Below are 18,696 nucleotides of genomic sequence, written 5' to 3' on the forward strand. Positions count from 1 at the left end.
TAGTAAGGTAAGCCCTTGGACTTGAAACCAAGAGAATTTGTTTGATATTTGGAGGCTAAATAATGTGATGGTTGAGCCCAATTCTATTATAATGCATTAATTTTTCACTATGCTGCTCATCAACACATAATTCTCTCAGAAACTTGTTTAATAGTTATTGTTTACTAGGATGGCTGCAGGATCAGTAGTGCAGGAAAGGAAGGGCTTGGTTATGAACAAGGGGATTTATGTGATGTGTAAACTAAAGATTCCAGTTATTGCCGACTCTTGTGAGGCAAACAGTAGAAACTTAGAACCTACTTGTCCTTGTTAGCTTGACACGTATTTAAAACACACACTTGCCAGCCTGAAAAGATCTTGATCACAATTCATCTCTAAAGGGTATTTTCCTAAACTTAAAAAAGTGACACCACTTACCCTCAAGATCTGTACACTTTACTTGTGTTAGTGATACTCCAATTAAAAAAAAGAAAAAGAAAATGTAAAAATAAGGAGATACTCTTCCATGTGAAACTTCTATTCCAAAAGGGAGCAAACATTGAACAGAATTATAGGTAGTGAGAGGTTTTGGTTGTTTATGTTGTTACATACATGCTATTAATTTTCATGCATCCACAGGAGTCCTTGTTTGAGGTAGGGTAGGGTATGGGGAGGCCAAATCTTGTCACCCTTTGCTATTAAAGCTCTAGTGGTATTGAAGGCCTGTATTACTCACAGAGAAAATGCTTTTTTTCTTTATCTGTAGCTTTGGGATAATAGAGTCCAGGATTATTTTGAGAATTAAATGAGATAGTACATGAAGACTCTTGACCCAGAGCCTGTCCCCAGTAAGAGTTCACTGAGCTATTATATTTTTATTATTACTATAGCTGACTTTCTCCTGTAAGTCAAAGTTCAGTGGAATGGCTCCATAACAAGACTCAAACACTGGGAATACGGTGGTCCAAGGAAAACAGAACTATGAACCAATAATTCCAGGTTACGAGCGCCTGGTTGTCATAGGATAAATGTATTCATTTCACAGTGTATTTATCCACATACTACCAAATACCTAGGTTTACAAGCTTTGAATTCTGTCAAATGCCATTATTATTGAAAATACACTAACTCAGCAGGTTCATTTTAGTAGCAGCTGATCAGTAACAGTGGTAGACGGAATGCGTTAGTGTAAAGTCAGAATGATTGCTGACAGGCTGTAATTTGCTTTATGAAGTGTGTGTTGTCACATATACAATTATCTGGTTTATATTTGTTGCTGCCAGTCCTCCAGTTTGTTAATGTCCACGAGTTATGCCTTTATGTGAAACCTAAGAAGGGTTAAAAATCTCAGCATTTTCGGGGGTGGGAGGAGAAGGAGCAAAAGGCTTCACATGGTGACTGCCTTCCCCCCTCCACCCATTTTCTTTTCTAAGAACTAGGATGATGCTACACACTGCAGCCCACCCTACTGGTCAAAATGAAAAACTGCATCAGAAAGGACCATTTTCTTGCAGGAGGAAAAAGAACTTTTCATTTGGCTTCCACCGGCATCTTCCTGTCCAACCCACCACAGACAGATGTAGCTCATTTTGGAAATATTATTACGCTATGATGCCCCTTTGGTTATTGGAGTCATAGGTGTTGTAGCGATTGTGCTGTAAGTGTCTGCTCAGTTTGGCTCCATTTCTGATTATTTAGACTGTGCTACACTCTGCAAATGGCATCCGTAAAGGTTCTTAAGAAGTCTGTTATTCTTAGCATAATTATACAACTAGTAAACAGTATTCTAAGTTTAAAAACTTAGTTTTAGGCTCAATATATTTCTTGCACATTCAAAATGTAGTTGGAGCAACTTTTTAAAAGAATGATAAATGGACATTTTCTTTACCTGGCCCATCATTTGTTCTGTAGACTTAATGACATTCAGTACTATTACGTTCACTGCCAGGGCCTTGGGGGTAAAAAGGAATATTTATACGTTGAGTTATGGCTAGATGTAGGAGGGGAAAAAAAAAGAGATGGGCAGGAAGTCAGACTGTATAGAACAGAGAAGAATTTGAGACCTTCACTACATATGGATTAATCACAAGAACTAACCACGCAAATCCAAATGGGTATTTAGAAACCAGTGAAGCCTCCAAGATGTTCTGTGGGAAACATCATACATTTTCTAACACATGAGTATGTGCAAAAGGGTATGTAATTTATAATGGAAGTGTTGACAGAACTTTAGCTTTGGTGTTGCAAATGTGCTCCATAATATATTTACATGTGACTAGCATTTCACATATATAGGCACATATGTACCCAACATATGTCTTTAGTTGGTGTTATATTTAAAAACTTAGGTGAATGGCTGCAATAAGAAATAATAAGCTGCAGTTTTGCTAATCTTACCATGGCTCAGCTTTGGGAACTGCATTACTGTTAAATTGGTCCATGAAAATCTGGCAATATTAATACTACCAAGCATGAAAACTAACTGGATTTGGATCAGGGACCTTTCCTCATAGCATTTTATTTAGGATTTATTATTTTAAAGTGAGAGCTGTATGTCTCATGGGTTCTTAAATATTAAATAGAGTCAGAAGTCATGTGTTTCCTTCCAACGGCAACAACGAAGACAAAACCCCGAAAATTGTGGACAATTTTACATTAACTTCAATTTCCTTATATTACCCAAAGATACTTGATGAGGTAATAGCAAACCCTATAGAATTTTGAACCATACCATATAAACGGTTGCAGATGTGAATAAATCCTTTAGAATATAGCTCACAATTAACTAGAAAAGAAGTAAAAGACAGACTTTATACTAATATAAAAAAACACAACTGAGCCTTTACATATCAAATAAGTAAATATATATTTATTTTATTTGTTATTTGTTATTCTCATGTTATTTTTATGCTTTCTGTCTTTTTTCATTTCCTTCTCATTTCTTTGCTAAAATTATCATTATGGCCTATTTTTGTCCCTTGGTAGTACCTGCAAGTTCAGGATCAGATGGGTTTGCTGCGAGTCAAAATAGTTACAAGGGGAACATCATCATGGTTCATTTTTCCCCCCCTGTTTTATTTGGAATTGAATTAGGAAATGAAAGTTTTTAGCAGTTTAATTCACTTCTCCATAAAGTTTATGGAGCAGCAACAGCTGGTTGAATCCATGGCAGAAAAAGCCAACCTTTAGTGGCCAAGCTATTGTTTTAGAATTAAGGGGGAAAACTCATTAACTGTTAATGAAAACACAGGGAATAAAAACAAATAGCACAGAAACCAAGGCAAATAATTACCTTACACCTGACACAAAGCTGCTTTATCTTTCTGCTCCAACCCTCAGAAATTCCCAACTTATCACTCTGCAGAGCATGAATGAAATTGAGTTTGACTCTCAGGAAAGAACAATAGAGAAATATCCCCCTTATAGGCCCCTCAGCACAATACTCGGTGGAGAGCCTGACATTGAATATACTAAGGAGTGTATCTAGCGCCCAATTCTTATGACACTTAGGATACAGGAGCAAATTACCAGCTAATAGCAGGTGAACCCTTGATATAGTTCCCCCAGATCTTGTTTAGAAATACAAAGAGAAGGGACTGCAGGCAGTGGATGTGATTAATGGAGATATTGTGTGTTAGAATATATATCTGTATAGAAATATATTGATTCTGAGCGAGTTGCAATGGGAAAGTGTGTCTCTAGTGGCAAGGGTTCTTGCTTGTGAGAAAGCCACTCTAAGTAGATGGAGTTCTGAGCCCTAATTGTCCAGCTGCTGAGTGCAAATGTCTGTCACTATAGTTTGTGATCATTTATGTCTGATCCCACTGGACTATAGCACTGGCCACTTGGAGCTGTGACTGTCAGAGCTGTAGATGAATCCAGAGATCACTCGTGGTTATATTTTAAGGAAAAAGGATGTTCTAAACTTAAACAAATCCAAAATGACCACAGTAATTGCTGGTTCTTCTATAAAACTTTTCACCCATGCATCTTGAGTAGTTGTAATCATTTTAATGACACGGGAGTGTCTATTTATATAGTGTTAGAGGCTGTTTTCAGTGTGTGCCCAAGGGAGTTGGGCCACTTGATGTGACACTAAAAACACTTATAGCAACATTTCCATCATCAGGAACTAATTATGCTTGGATGTAAAACATATTTTCAAATGTTTCTTCCTCAGCCGTTTTTAGTACTGACTTTAGCTCTATTTTTGCTGCATTGAGTTGTGTACCTTTGTTGTTATATGGTTTATGGAGACATGGTCTGGCGTTTGGCTGTTAAAAGCCCACCTTGGGTAATTAAGTTCAGAAACCATAGGAATCACATGGAAGTGACTTTTCTATCTGAGGTTAGTAAATCAAATGCCAAATCCAGGCAGGTATTTTGGGTGAGACTTTAAAAATGGAAGCTCTAAATGCAATTGGAGTAGGTCCTGGAACAGAAAAAGGACATCAGCAGAAAAACTGGGGAAATCCAAAAAAAGTCTGTAGTTTACTTAACAGCGATGTACCAGTGTTCATTTCTTGAATTGACAGGTACATCCTAGTTATGTACGATGTTGACATTGGGGAAACTGGATGAAGAGTGTACAGGAACTCTCTGTACTATCTTTGAAATACTTATAATACAAGTAAATCTAAAATTATTCCAAAATAACAAGTTCATTGAAAAAACAACAAAACAAAGCAAAGCCCGTCTTGATCTGCTTATTAAAAAAGAAGAAACCTAGGATGCTAGAATGTGTAAGAGTAGATTTGTCAGATTTCTGAAGCAAGCAGAAAACTGTGAGCCTAGAATGATAGTTGATAAATAATGTTCAGTATATCCTACGAATGTTAAGATTCGTGTGGCAACTCAAACTACTACTTTTTTTTCTTTTTATAAATGGATTTTTATTTGGCTCAAAATGTTTAAATTGCTTTAACTTCACAGCTCACTTTCAGCTTACCTGGCAGGCAGTCCATTTAGATCGTGTTGATAACATAATTTCAGTGGATTTGCAGTGATGTGAAGTTTGAGTACTTTAACCCTCAGTCCAGTATTTGAGAATTTTTCTGGTAATAATGGAAATTTCACAGTGGTAGTTTAAACATAACTATAAGCTTTGTATCCTGATCAGTAACCTAATAAAGGAGAGCATTTCTTCTGCCTCAGGCCAGTGACTGTTGTGTGAAGGTTTTTTTTGTTTCTTTTTGTTTTGTTTTGTTTTTTTTATTTTACTTTTCTTCTCCACAATAAACTCCACAGTTTATTTCTAAAGTTCTGTATCTGCAGGTGTTCAACTCAGTTATGGACATCCACTTACCACTGCTAGTAGAAGAGTCTAGATGTGATTATCTAATTTATGGAGAGAGAAGGCTACAGCCATTCTCTTTTTATCATTTTATATCCTCCCTCTCCTTCTAGCTTAATTGTAGGGAATAAACCTTTAAAGTGAGGCAATACAGATTCTATGTAGGTTGTTTGGTTTCACTACTCCCTCGTTGAAATCCAGGGCCAAAACTCTACAGTGTTTACTGAGATTAGCATTGGTGATTTCCTTTGGAAATTAGTGTTTGAGATAATACGAAATTCAGTTGAAAGTCCTCTTTTCGTGTCTGTGAAATGAACGGAGCAGCTGTTGCTGCCCTTTTATCCGCAGACTGTACCTCTGTTTGGGAGATTTTAAGGCAAGCCATTTGCAATGCAGAGACTTTTCTTCCAGTTTCTGAATGAGCTGACATCTTCTGTCTGAATCTTTTAAAGTATCATAATAGCATGGGCCACTTCTACAAAATATAATCCAATGTATGTTGAAAACACCCACAAGAGATTAGCATTGTTCCAATTGCATAATTCAGTATTGTATATACATTACCTTTCATCAAAGCCATTTTACAGAGCAAATATTACCTTTTTAGGGCTTTTAGAATTCCTAAGAGGTTGGTTGCATAGGCTGTAAACTAGAATTATAAAGAGAGAACTTCCTTAAGATTGCAAAACAATCAGTGATTGAAATTGGACTAGAACCCAGCAAAGTCCAGGTTCTCTCTATTTTTACTTCTCTTATTTTTCAGAACAGGAAAGAATATTGACCTTGCTAAATTATATTAGGTATAGAAGGTTAACTCTTTGTGTAATTTAGTCTATTTCATTTGGAAATATAAAGAGAAAGAGGCATTCAGGGTAAAGGTCACAATTAATGGAGACATAGTATATATGAATATATATTTATATATTAATACTATGTTTTCATTTAAAGTGTGATAGAGCAGTTTCTCACTGGTGGCCCTTCTCTCCACTCTAACCTAACAGTGTCTAAGTTATAGTTTAGAGAGTTAGTTGAGTGGAAAATTTCCCATCCAGGTGAGTTGGTTTTTGAACTTCTTTACCCGTTCCTCATATGTTAATGGCAACAGCCATATCCATCAAGTAAAAGAGGTATCCGTGTGTGTGTGTGTGTGTGTGTGTGTGTGAACACCAGAAGAAATATACAAACACCTTTATAAAGATGCCCAAAGTATGTATGACCTTATTTTCTTTCTTTTTTGTCCCACAGGGGGAGACCAAGCTGAAAATTACCTTGGACAGGACAGCTCCGATGATAATTACAGTGGAACTCAGGGCCCTTCTCTCACGTCAGATGCACCTTTTTTGTCAGATTATCAGGATGAGGGTGAGTGTCATTTTTCTTGGTTTTGGGTCATCATACTTTGTTACTTTTTGTCTTGGTGTCATTGCCCTTTGTCATTTTAATCAAGCAGCCTTCTGTGGGTTCTCCGTATTGGTGATCACTGGTTTGCAAAGAATAACTGTTTGTTTCATTGTGGTGCTGCTCCTCCTGGGTAATGTAATACTTCTGAAGTTAATGTATTTAGGAAAACACTAATTCCATATTGGAGCAAGAAGACATCATTATTGATCTTTTCCTAAGAACTGTAGCTCAAAAGCTAAGAGCACGTTTTAAGAGTGTAGGGCCCAATTTCCCATTCTTTCAGATTTCTTAGCTTCACTGAATTGCATGAGAGTTAGAGCTTTTGTTTAATTATTGTGGATTATTTGAAATTTTTGTGAGCTCATCGTATTATACTATCATTTTTACCCATACTTTTCACAAACCCCTGACCACACTGGTGTTGTTTAAGGAGAACCTGCAAGAACCACATTACAAATCTTCCTGGAGCGTCAGTTTTACTGGAAGATTTGGGAGTGGGAGGAGTTAAATAATTCAGCTGTTATAAATATTATTTTTATATTAAAAACACATTGGTATGTAATGCGGTGGCGTGCAAAATATACATGAATTTTTAAGATGCATGAATATAAAAATTTTGACCTGGTGATTGTCGGTTTCTGGTTCAGACTCAGATATCCCAAGGGTGGGGGTTCACTGTGTCTCTGCTGGCATCTGGCCACTTGAACAGAAGGTTTGATCATCGCTGATGCACACGGTTATCTTATCAAAGTCTCTCTTGTGCCTTTGCAGTGGGGGAAGAAGGTAGAGATGCTACTAAACCGAATATTAAATTGGAAGCATATTATTCACTTAGGGATTGGGAGTAAAGCTGGTAGATTATTCCTTATTTCTCTTTATTAGTCTGTAATCTATTGATTTAGTTTTCTTCCAAATTTCCCTATGACGTTGGCATTTTCCAAGAGTGTTTAATCCCTATCTTCCCTTCTCTTTTTAATTTATCCATTCTTATTCCATTTAGCCCTTTTGGCAATTCATATTGTCTCCCTTTCACTGAATTGATAACCTCCACATCAGAACTATGGATTCAATCACACAGAAGCATTTTATTTTGCTTGAGCTTCGTATACTAGCACAATTAGTAATACCCAAGTTTTAGAAATCGGGCCTTGTAATGTGAGATTTGTATATTGGTTCAGGTACTACACGAAAAACATTGTTTGGATTGGGAGCTTAATAATTACATTAGTAGCTGATTAATAATTATAGAAAATTAACAGTGCAAAACATTTAAAAAAGCCTTTCTTTTTTTGTTTTTTTTGTTATTTTTTATCCAATGCTTGACAGAATTAGAACAATAGTACCTCATCAATCCTTAAGTTGCTTAGTTGGTATTTCCAACTTTCCCAAACACAGCTGAGAACACAATAAGTAATCCAGAAAGACCTCTAAGTAGAAATAGATGTTTCTAAGTCCTGTGTTAACACTTATACACCTTATTCCTGGGAAAGCCCCTGAGGCCCTCACTGGGGATTTCTCATCTTAAAAATTTCTAACCATTACAGTATAGTGTTTTGATTTCTCAGCTCACAGTAGAGAGAAGTATCAAATTAGAAGAAGTACTGTAAAGGCATCAATTGCGGTATAATCAAATAACATTGAGGGAGGAAACAGGAAAATAATTAAAAATTTATATAGAAAACAAAATCTATAAATAAAGCAAAATTTAGATAGGAACTCAAAAAACATAGCAGTCTGGGGCCATATTGTATTGTAAACAGAAATGGCCCAAACTTTCCCCTAAGAGCTTAATAAAGTAAAACTTTTTAGCTAACATTTATTGAGCACTTACTATGTGCCTTATATCTATGTTCTACAAGTAAGCAGTTTGTATATATCATCATTTAATCCTCAGAACAGCCCTAGAAGTAGATATTAGGATAATCTTCATTTTACAAATAAGGAAACTGAGACCAAGGGAAGTTAACTTATCTAAGACCCCATAGCAAGTACATAGTGGTGCCAGGATTTATACCTACACAATCTGGTTCTAAAAACTCTGCTCTTAACCACTTTACTATCCTTACCATTGTCCTTATCTGAGTTATTAAAAAAAACAAACGGATTCACGTTTTAAACACTTTGGTTAAGACCATATAGATACACATTGTATGTTTAAAAATATTCTTATTAAAAAGTTGAAAGTTTTTAAAAATTAGTGTTGAAAGAGGTAAATCTATTATCTGGAAAATTCTAAAGTGCAAAATTTTGTTCTATAATGGTTCCCCATAAGAAAGAAATTAGCTGTATTAATAATATTAAATTCTTACTTCACAGATTTTTATTTTTAGTTCTGGGTATAAAAGTTAAAAGAATTCCCAAAGTGACACTATCAGTGGTAGAAGTAAAAATAGATGTGTTTAGGGCCGGCCGAGTGGTTCAGTTGGTTAAGAGTTTGTTTAAGAGCATGAGCTCTGAGCAACAGGGCCGCCGGTTCAATTTCCACATGGGCCAGTGAGCTGTGCCTGAGCTGAGCTGCCACTGAGCTGCCAACAGGTGGCAGGATGGCTTAGCTGGTGAGAGCACGTGCTCCTAATGACAAGACTGCCTGTTGGGCTACGCCCTACCACTGCTCAGACTGAACTGGGCACCTTGAGCTGAGCTGCCACCCAGGTGGCTCAGTGGATGGAGTATGCGCTCTTAACAAGGCTGCCAGTTCGACTCCTGCATGAAAAACAAAATAGATGTGTCTATGTATTAAAAATTGATTGTAGGATAATGAGATAATATTTAAATATGAGTTTCTGCAAGCATTGAATCTAGTATGTGCCTGAGTGCCTGATGTATAGTGAACACAGTGAATGTTTGTTTCCTTCCCTTGAAAAATAAAGATATATATATATATATATATATATATATATTTCCTGTGAAATTAAAGAGAAGGTTAGAAAGATATTAAAATTTTAAGTAAACTTTATAGCCTGCTTAACTAGATTTTACCATTATAGAGAACAGTAGCACTTGACACACTACTTATTCATTATTTTAACAAATACTTATTTAGAGATTGGAAGGTAATAAATAGCAAGACACTGTGCTAAGCTGTAAGGGAAATACGCAGTGGCGACCAGGCACAGTCCCTGCCCTCGTGGGGCTTATTATCTCATTGGAAAAATACACTATTAATAAGTAGACAAATGAAACAAATATAAAGTCAGTGTCTTCAGTTGCTGGTGAGATTGCTAAGGCCTTCCTTCAGAAAGAAAAGATATTCTTTAACTTTCTTTGTAGTGATATTATTGTAGGCTTTTGGAATTTTATCTTTATTAGGCAATGAAAGGCCACTGTTCAAATATTCAAACTTTGTTGTCTTCCACCTCCAGCCAGAGCAGTGTCCTAAACGTACAATTATGAAAGATACATGTCTGACTCATCCACCCGTAACTTCGGTGATGAGAAGCAATAACCATGGTGCGTGTCGTGTTTGGGACATGCTTTGGTGAAAACTACAAAGAGATCTAGAAGCATATAAAAACCTGGCCAGGTGCACAGCAAAAAGGAAAACCGAGGTTACAGGGTAAGCCATGCATAAAAATGAGAGCATGTTGCTACCTAGTCACAATTCCTTCTCCCTTTCCTTTGTAAACGCCCTCAATCTGAGAACGGCGAGAGAGACACCCACAGACAAACGCATAGCCTCACCATTGGGAATGAAAACTTGCTGACAAGCTACTATATTTAGATTTCTAAATCTAGGGAGGCAGTTTCTACCATATTGAAGGAAAAAAATTTAGTTTGAAACGCCGGCTAGAATAACTTTACAGGAGTCAGCTAACTATGAAGCTCAAAACCTGATTGCTTTCACTGTCCAAAATATACAATGGATTTTAATGTGTCTGTAAACTTATTTTGTTAGTATAATGAAGAACCTCTATGTACATGTATGTACATTTTTTTAAAGATAGATTGAGGAAAGTGATCATTCTATAAACAGGGTATAGTGACTCCTTCTGGAAGAAAAAGAAAAAAAATTATTTTGTAGGAGATGAAACCTAAAATCTATAATAATGTATTATTTATTATGTACTATGCATTATTATATTCTTATAATTAAGGAAAAGGGAATGAATAGATATTGGACAGATATATCTGGGAAGAAGTGAGAAATACATAATGTTTTTAGGGCTTATTTTTGCATCAGAATGTTGAAGGTTAGAGAAGGTTCTTATTCTCCAACAAAATGAAAACTAGAATTGGAAAAGTAAAGACCTGCAGCCATCTTTGGAGAAGAGTAATAATGAATAAGTGAAGAGCCTGTTATTGATCAATTTATTATATTCTACTTGATTTAAAAGAAATTGTAGACCTGTTCAAGTACCAACAGTGGCCATTTTTGGCTCCATGTCTTTTCTGAAAGGTGCATTAAAAACATACAGAATATTTTTTAAATAAAGAGAATCAGTTTTTTATGGCTCTATTTTTAGCACTTTTCCTTTTTTGTTACATTTTTCTGCTTTCATTTGGTTCTGAAATAGAAATCAGTTTTGGATTTAATACTATGAATAACAATAGACTAGATTTTTATCATTGTGTGTTTTAGTTCTATAACAACAATAGGAAGAAGATATTATTTTAATATCTTTTCTAATGGGATGGAGAATGTATTTTTAAAAAAACTATTTTAATATTGTGAAATAAAAATGAAGGTTTAATTTATTGATTAAATGTTTATAGCTAGAATTCACATTTGTCTGAAGTTTCATTGTACCAAAGTTAGAATCATGGAATCTGGGAGTTGGAAGGGATGATAGTTACCTAGTAACAGGAACATTTTATTGAGCACTTACTGTGCTGTACTAAGTGATTTTTGAAAATCATCTCATTTAATTTTCAAATCAGCTCAGAGAGAAAGGTACCATTATTCACATTTACAGATAAAAAAAAATTGAGGTTTAAAGAGATTCAGTGACTTGGCCCAGGATGGCACAGCTAATCTGTGAAGGTTGAATTCCAGTAGATTCCAAAGCTACTGCTTTTTAAAAACTTTTTTTTATTAGTTTCAGGTGTACAAAACCACATAATAGACATTTATACCCCTCACAGTGATAACCCCCTTAATCTACTACCTCTCTGATGTATATAGCTGTTACAATTCCATTGACTCTATTCCCTATGCTGTACTCCACATCCTGTGACTCTCTCTATATATATTTAATTATAGCTGCCATTCAATCTTATTCTATTTCAGCTTCAGGGGTATAGCGCAGTGGTCAGGCATCTACACAATCTATGAAGTAATACCCCTGATAAGTCCAGTACCCATCTGGCACCCTACATACTGCTTTTTGAAGAACTCTGATTAACTGGGTATTTTGTCCTCTGAAACACCCACTCTTATGGACCTTACATCTCATTCTCCTTATGGCTTTAATCCCACTGAATATAATGTTCATTTAAAAAATAAATGTATTCAAAGCTAAAAATTATCCTCTAAAGACTACTTTAACTGCATCTTATAAAATTTGATATGTACTACTTTTATTATAATTCATAATTACATTTTAAGTATTTTGTAATTTCTTTTATGATATTCTTTTTAACCTATGGGTTATTTAGAAGCATTTTTGTGTGCGTTGTATTTTTTTCCCCTGGTTTTTGTTTTTAATTTGTTTTGTTTTAGTTTCTAGGGATTTTTAAACCTACTTTTTAATTTTGAATTATAATTTTATTACATTATAGTCTAAGAACATAGTCTATATAATGTAGAGGCTTTGGACTTTATTGAGTCTTCTTTTGTGGCCTGGTAATGATGAGTTTATGCTTATGGGCTCTGTGTCATTCTGAAGTATTAATATTTATTGAATACACTCTTGCTATTTTTATACTTGTAAATAGTATTCTTCAAACTTTTATCTCCTGGCTTTTCTTTTATCTGCTGAAAGCACTGTGTTAAAATCTCCAATTACAATGGTAGACTTATCCATTTTTCCATGTTTTGTTTTACACTTTCAAGGTCATGTTATTAGATACTCACAAGGAGCTCTAATTATTGAAAAAGTTGGAATCCTATGTCTAGAGCTTCCACTTATTAAGCTAGTTTTGCTATCTAAGTCTACTCATAGCATCTCCCGATAGACTTTATACTTAATAAATATTAAAAAAAGTTTGTTGGGCTGGCCGAGTGGTGCGTTGGTTAAGAACTGGCTTGGGATGCCAGAGGACCCGGTTCGGATCCCACATATGAGGGCCAGTGACACTGCCCGCTACAGCTAAGATGCTGAACAACAGCTCGACCTGGAGCTGGGCTGCTGTGGGTCACCGGCAACGGCGTCGGCTGCAGTCCCCTGCTGCAGTGGGCTGCCATAAGCTACCGTGTGTAGCCGGCAGCCAGCGTGAGCTGCCAGTAGCCGCTGTGAGAGGCCGTCCAGAGGCCAGCGACTGATCTGCTTCACCCGGGAAGAGTGCAATGATGGTGCCAGCTTGGGCCAGTGAAGCAACATCCTCCACAACTAGACTGAAGAACAAAAAAACAGCAACTTATCTGTTCCCCTTCCACTGATTCCCCAGCGCTGTTCCCCTCCCCAAATTCCCCAATAAAATCTTTAAAAAAAAAAAAGTTTGTTCACAAGCCAGTTTGAGACCCCCATTGCTGTGAGTTGTGTATAAGGCCTGATTTTAGTGTATACAATATATTGTTTCACAGAATAAATAAACCATACTTCTTACCAATGTTCACAATCCAGCTGACAGCTTTGGAGGACCATGTGCATATTGTAGGGCTACTTTATCTGGAATGTTAAAGGCATCTATTGCAGGCTCAGTCATTGGTACCCTGGTAGCTTAAACGAGTTAATGATCTAAAAGCAGTGTCATTTGCTTCCTTCTCACTGATGGAGTCAAGCCCATTACTTTCTTCTTGTGTATTTTTTTAATGACATAAACTATGTACACATATTTAGAGTTTTTAGTTCCTTTTTATTCTGTGATATGAAGATAATGAAAAGTGACTCAAGATAGTCTCTCTCTGTATATAAATACGTAAATAAACATTTGCATACCTACATACATTCAAACAAGCATTTATCTCATTTTCTTTTTATTCTTCAGACAGTTGCTTTCATCTTTGTTGTTCACAGGTATATTTTTCTTGTAAAGGCACATGACTTCTGTCGACCCTAATGGAAGTTATATGTGTGTGTTTAGAGTGTACATTGTGGAAGAACACAAAACTTGTTTCCATGTCTGTGTTTTGGGGGCCAAAGAATGAATTCTAATGTAAAACACATCCTTTTAGGAGCCTGGTGGGTTTCTGAACATGTTTCTATTGGCTTCAGGTGAGTCCATCAGATTTCAGATCATTGTGAGAAATTAAGGACTCGATGTTGAGTTAACTGTGATAAGGGTAAGTAAGCTGTCACTCAGGATTGCAGTGGCCTCCTTCATGAAGATAAATGTCTTATTAGATCGAAGACATCATGTCGTTTATATAGTCTGGTATAAATCACAGATGAAGATGACAAACTGGGTTTCAAAGTCGACAGTAATTTATATAACTTAAACAAATGATTACCAAGGATTATACATGTTTTGTGAAGAATAAAAAAACAATAACAATTATCTGTCTATGAACTACCCATTTTTCATTCTTTAGCCCAGCATGTTGGGCTGTTGGTGCGTGTTTAGACTCTAACCTCCCATCCAGTGCCCAGTAAAGCACTCTCACACGTGTTGATGGCTGGCTGTCTTCCATAATGCTGCTTTCACTAGAACAAATTCCTTGCGAATGCAACCCAAGTTTTTGCATAGAATCATGCCATTTTAGACCTGGAAGAGACTTGATAATCACCTAATTGAATCTCTGTTTTATCAAGAGGAGACTAAATTTTAGAGGCTAAGTGCTTAGGTCCTATGACTAGCAAGACACAGCCAGTGCAGAAACCAAGACCATCTCCCTAGGAGTGACCTCTGCCAGCTAACACTATGCACCTGTCCTCACCTGCATGACCTCAGTATGTTTTTCAGTGCAGACCCAGAAGCTTTGTAGGATGTCTAATCATGGCTCAATCTATTTCTCACAAGTTTCAATCAAGTTCTTCAAACACGTGTGTCTCTTGGGCCTCTGTATGTTCTTACCCTCTTCCTAGAACAATTTGGGAGCAGTACATTTTATAGATAATTTCAAAGGGCTCTGTAAATGCTAACAGTCATAATTATGAATCACATAAAATAAGCCCTGGAACTGATTTGATATAGAACTAATTAGTTATCTTTTTTGGCCTTTTTGTCTATGTGATAGATTTTAATATGCTGCCAATGAAGAGTTAGTTATTGAATATCTATATTGAATGCCTGTATTCAATCATGAATTTAGAGGCTGTTTGAAGGATATGAAGAGGAGTAAGGTGGGATTCCTTTCCTTAGTGAGGAAATAATCTTAGTGTGAAGATTAGACACTCCCCCAACAAAGTACGTGCTGTATAATCAAGTGCTGATTACCAGGGACAGAGTCTGCAGAAAAAAGCCAGTTGGTTTGATTTGCAGCAGTTTGGAAGAGGGTCAAGACAATATTTGGCCTGTGCTGTGGCCAAAGTGCTTTTAGAAGTCTTTTCTCGACCGGGAGTATGAGCAAAAAGTCCATTCTTTGAAAGGTCAAACATTTATCGGGCTTCCACTACAATTAGAAGTATAATAACTGGCGGTTTTTAAGTACAAATAGTTGATTTTTAAGTGAGTGACTTGGCAGATGAGATTAAGCTTTTTCAAACTGCCTTGAGTATTCTGTTTCTCTCTAAATTCTAAACTAGTGAACAAATTTAATGGGAATGTGAAGTTCTAGTATGTGATTATTGAAGGTGTTAGCGTGGTCATCACAGTGGTGGTAAAATGATATGCAGTGTTTCAGTTGCTAATGTTATATATTTATCTGATTGATATATAAATAAATCAGAGGTGGGGGAGGGTTATAAATCTTTATTAGAAAATCTTATATACTGTGTTTTATTACCTTGTTCTTAGAATCTATAAATGCATTATAATTAAACATAGCACCTGCTTGATAGTTGAACATTGAATTACCTGAGCGTTAGCTACCTTACCTGGGGCAATCATGTCTAAAGTTCTAGAGTTCTGGATTCTTAGGTATGATTTAAACCACCAGAATGCCCTTCCTTAAGCTCCAAAGCTGTTGACCATTTTTACCTCAAAGTTTGATATTCACTTAAATATGAAATAATTTTGTTTAAGAATATTCAGGCCAACTATATATTAATAGATACATACACTTAATATATGTGTGTAACACATACATATATATATATATATATATATATATATATTTCCATCTCTTCATGCTTTGGTGATTTTTTTTGGAGATTTTTTTAAATTGGGGAATTGGGGGAAGGGAACAACATTGGGGAATCAGGAAAGGGGAACAGACATGTTGCTGTCCTTTTGTTCTTCAGTCTAGTTGTGGAGGACGTCGCTTCACTGGCCCATGTTGGTATTATCATTGTGCTCTCCCTGGCTGAGGCAGATCGGTTGCTGGCCACTGGATGGCTGCTCACAGTGGCTCTTGGCAGCTCACGCCAGCTGCCGGCTGCTCACAGTAGCTTACGGGAGCCCACTGCAACTCCACTGCAGCCTACGCCGTCACCAGCCACGCATGGCAGCCCAGCTCCAGGTTGAGCTGTTGTTTACCATCTAAGCTGTAGAGGGCGCAGCGTCACTGGCCCATGTGGGATCTGAACCAGGGCCCTGCTGCTCAGAGCTGGCGTCCCAAGCCAACTCAACCAACATGCCACTTGGCGGCCCGCTTTGGTGATTTTTTTTTTTTTACTAGCCATAAATTCTTTTGGCCTATCAAGGAACTCTGACTTTTCAAATAAAAGGTAAATATTAATAATGCTGTTTAAAACAATTCGGAAGCACCTGTTAATTTAGAATATTATGGTCTACTAGGGAAAGATTGTTGAATTCAGAAAATATATTACGCTTATGTTCTACACCGCCTTTCTGACTTTGAGTGACAGCCTTTTTTTTTTATGTTGGGGCCTAAGTAGCTTAAGCTCAGATACACTAATCTAGTGGAAAAGAAAGATTACACAGAATGGTTTCTCTGGCTTTTAAAATTGGGATTTGTAGGGGAGTTGTTCCTTCATGGAGAGATTTCACTTATAGAAGCCTTAGCAAATGTGCAGACCCATTTCTGTAAACTGTTAGGATATAGCTTATATGGTATGAAATATATTTTTAAGTTGCAGAAAAGGAGTTTATTAAAACTAAAAATACATTTCGAAGAAGCAGAAGCAGACCCAAGCAGTACAGAATGGCTCAAGGACCATTATTAGAAAACAAAGTAGACTTCAAAGAGTTTAGAGTGGGCCGAACAGAGGCAAGGCTCAAAATGCTCAAAAGGCGAGTATGGAATATTTTAATGGAATGCTCTGAAAGGTAAACATCATTGTTGTGGTGGTTAATTTTGTAATTATGTTATTTCATACTAATACTCCATGTTTTATTTTAATTAACAAAACATAGGGTTAACTGGGTTCATGAGCTTTCTCCTCTCTATAAATGATCATATCATCATAGAAAGACATTTATGAATGCCCAGGAACATAGTTGGGCCTAGAGATTGTCACAGCTTAGGGGGAAAAAAAATCACTTGAGTTATCTAATCTAGCCCTTCTAATGAAGTCCCATCATTCTTACTAATATCTCATTTAATTAATTATCAAATATAGCGATTGTGCTTTGTATCCTTCCTTTGCCGGACATCTTTCCCGCCCAACTATTATTATTAATTTATTCTTCATGTCTAACCTAAACTTTTCCTTCCTTAGTTTCAGGCCATTGCTCTTTTCTATACCATCTTCCGAGACTGAATAATTCCCCTAATTCATTTATATTGTTACCTTTAGAAGGTATTTAAAGACTGTGAACATTTATCCCCAGAGTCTTCACTTTTCCAAACTACATAAATTTCAGTTCTCTTAATCCTTACCTCACTCTGCCCCTGTCATGCACTCCAGTCCTTGAGTATTTTATAACACTCCTTGATATTTTCCATTCCAAGGGGAATCACCTAACCAGGAGAAGTGCGTTTTGGTGAGGAAAGTGCTAAAGTGTAAAATCTCATGTAAACCACTAGAAGATGCCTATGTGTTTATTTGATGTTGGTGTTGCTGATCATCTGGTGGGCACACCAGTGTAGTGCTTGCTTTGGCATATGTTGGGATGTATGTGTATTTTAATGCCTTTAATGTATTATGGCCTGTTGTAATTGAATGTCTATAAAGTAGCAGTTAAGAGGGTTTTATAGACCTTAGACGAGATCAGAATTCTCTAGCCCCCTCTTGTGGCAAAATAAAATAATACTTTGGGGCTTTTCTGGATTGTTTCGTTTTAGCTGAAGAAGGCGGCTAAGATATATACGTACTCAACATGTGACCATAGGAAACTGAACCCAAGAATTAAAAAACTATATATATATATTTTTTCACGTACACACACATACTCATATATAATAAATTTGTTCTTTTATTTTATAATGTCCTAAAACCAAAAAAATATTACTTTCTTCCAACCATCATTTCAGTATATTCTTATCACAGAAGTCAGGAGGAGGACAAATAAAATAAAACCATAATCTTGAGGGTTTTATATTCCTAAATAGATAAATAAGGGAGGCTTAGATATGAGTTTTAAACCAAATTTACAGGTACATTTTTTTGCCATTATAAATGGATATGGATAGCATTTCTAATAGATTTAAACAGATATTCTAGATCTCCCATAGCATATTAATTTTACCAGTTTTATAATTTATTATTGTAGCATTCCTTCTATGATGGGATACCTTTCAGATATTCACAAAGGTCTAGTAAATAGCAAACAGCTGAAGGGAAGACTGAACTGGCATGCAAATGAGTTCATGTGTATTTCTATGGAATAAATTTCTACAGGTAGCACAATATTGTTTGCTTTTCTAGGAGATCACTAAAAGTAATACTCTGTCTTAGAATAGTTCGTCTATAGAAATGAAT

General features: G+C 36.2%; 1 protein-coding gene across 1 annotated transcript in view; it reads left to right on the forward strand.

Annotated features, from left to right (window-relative positions):
- SKAP1 (src kinase associated phosphoprotein 1) overlaps positions 1-18,696 on the forward strand; it is a 304,650-nt gene that overhangs the window by 94,803 nt on the left and 191,151 nt on the right. The window contains exon 4 of the mRNA XM_019638609.1: positions 6,518-6,634. Coding sequence (XP_019494154.1) covers positions 6,518-6,634 — 117 coding nt within the window. The remainder of the gene's footprint in view (positions 1-6,517; positions 6,635-18,696) is intronic.

Source organism: Hipposideros armiger, unplaced genomic scaffold, assembly GCF_001890085.2.
Source record: "Hipposideros armiger isolate ML-2016 unplaced genomic scaffold, ASM189008v1 scaffold_40, whole genome shotgun sequence".
NCBI lineage: Eukaryota > Metazoa > Chordata > Mammalia > Chiroptera > Hipposideridae > Hipposideros > Hipposideros armiger.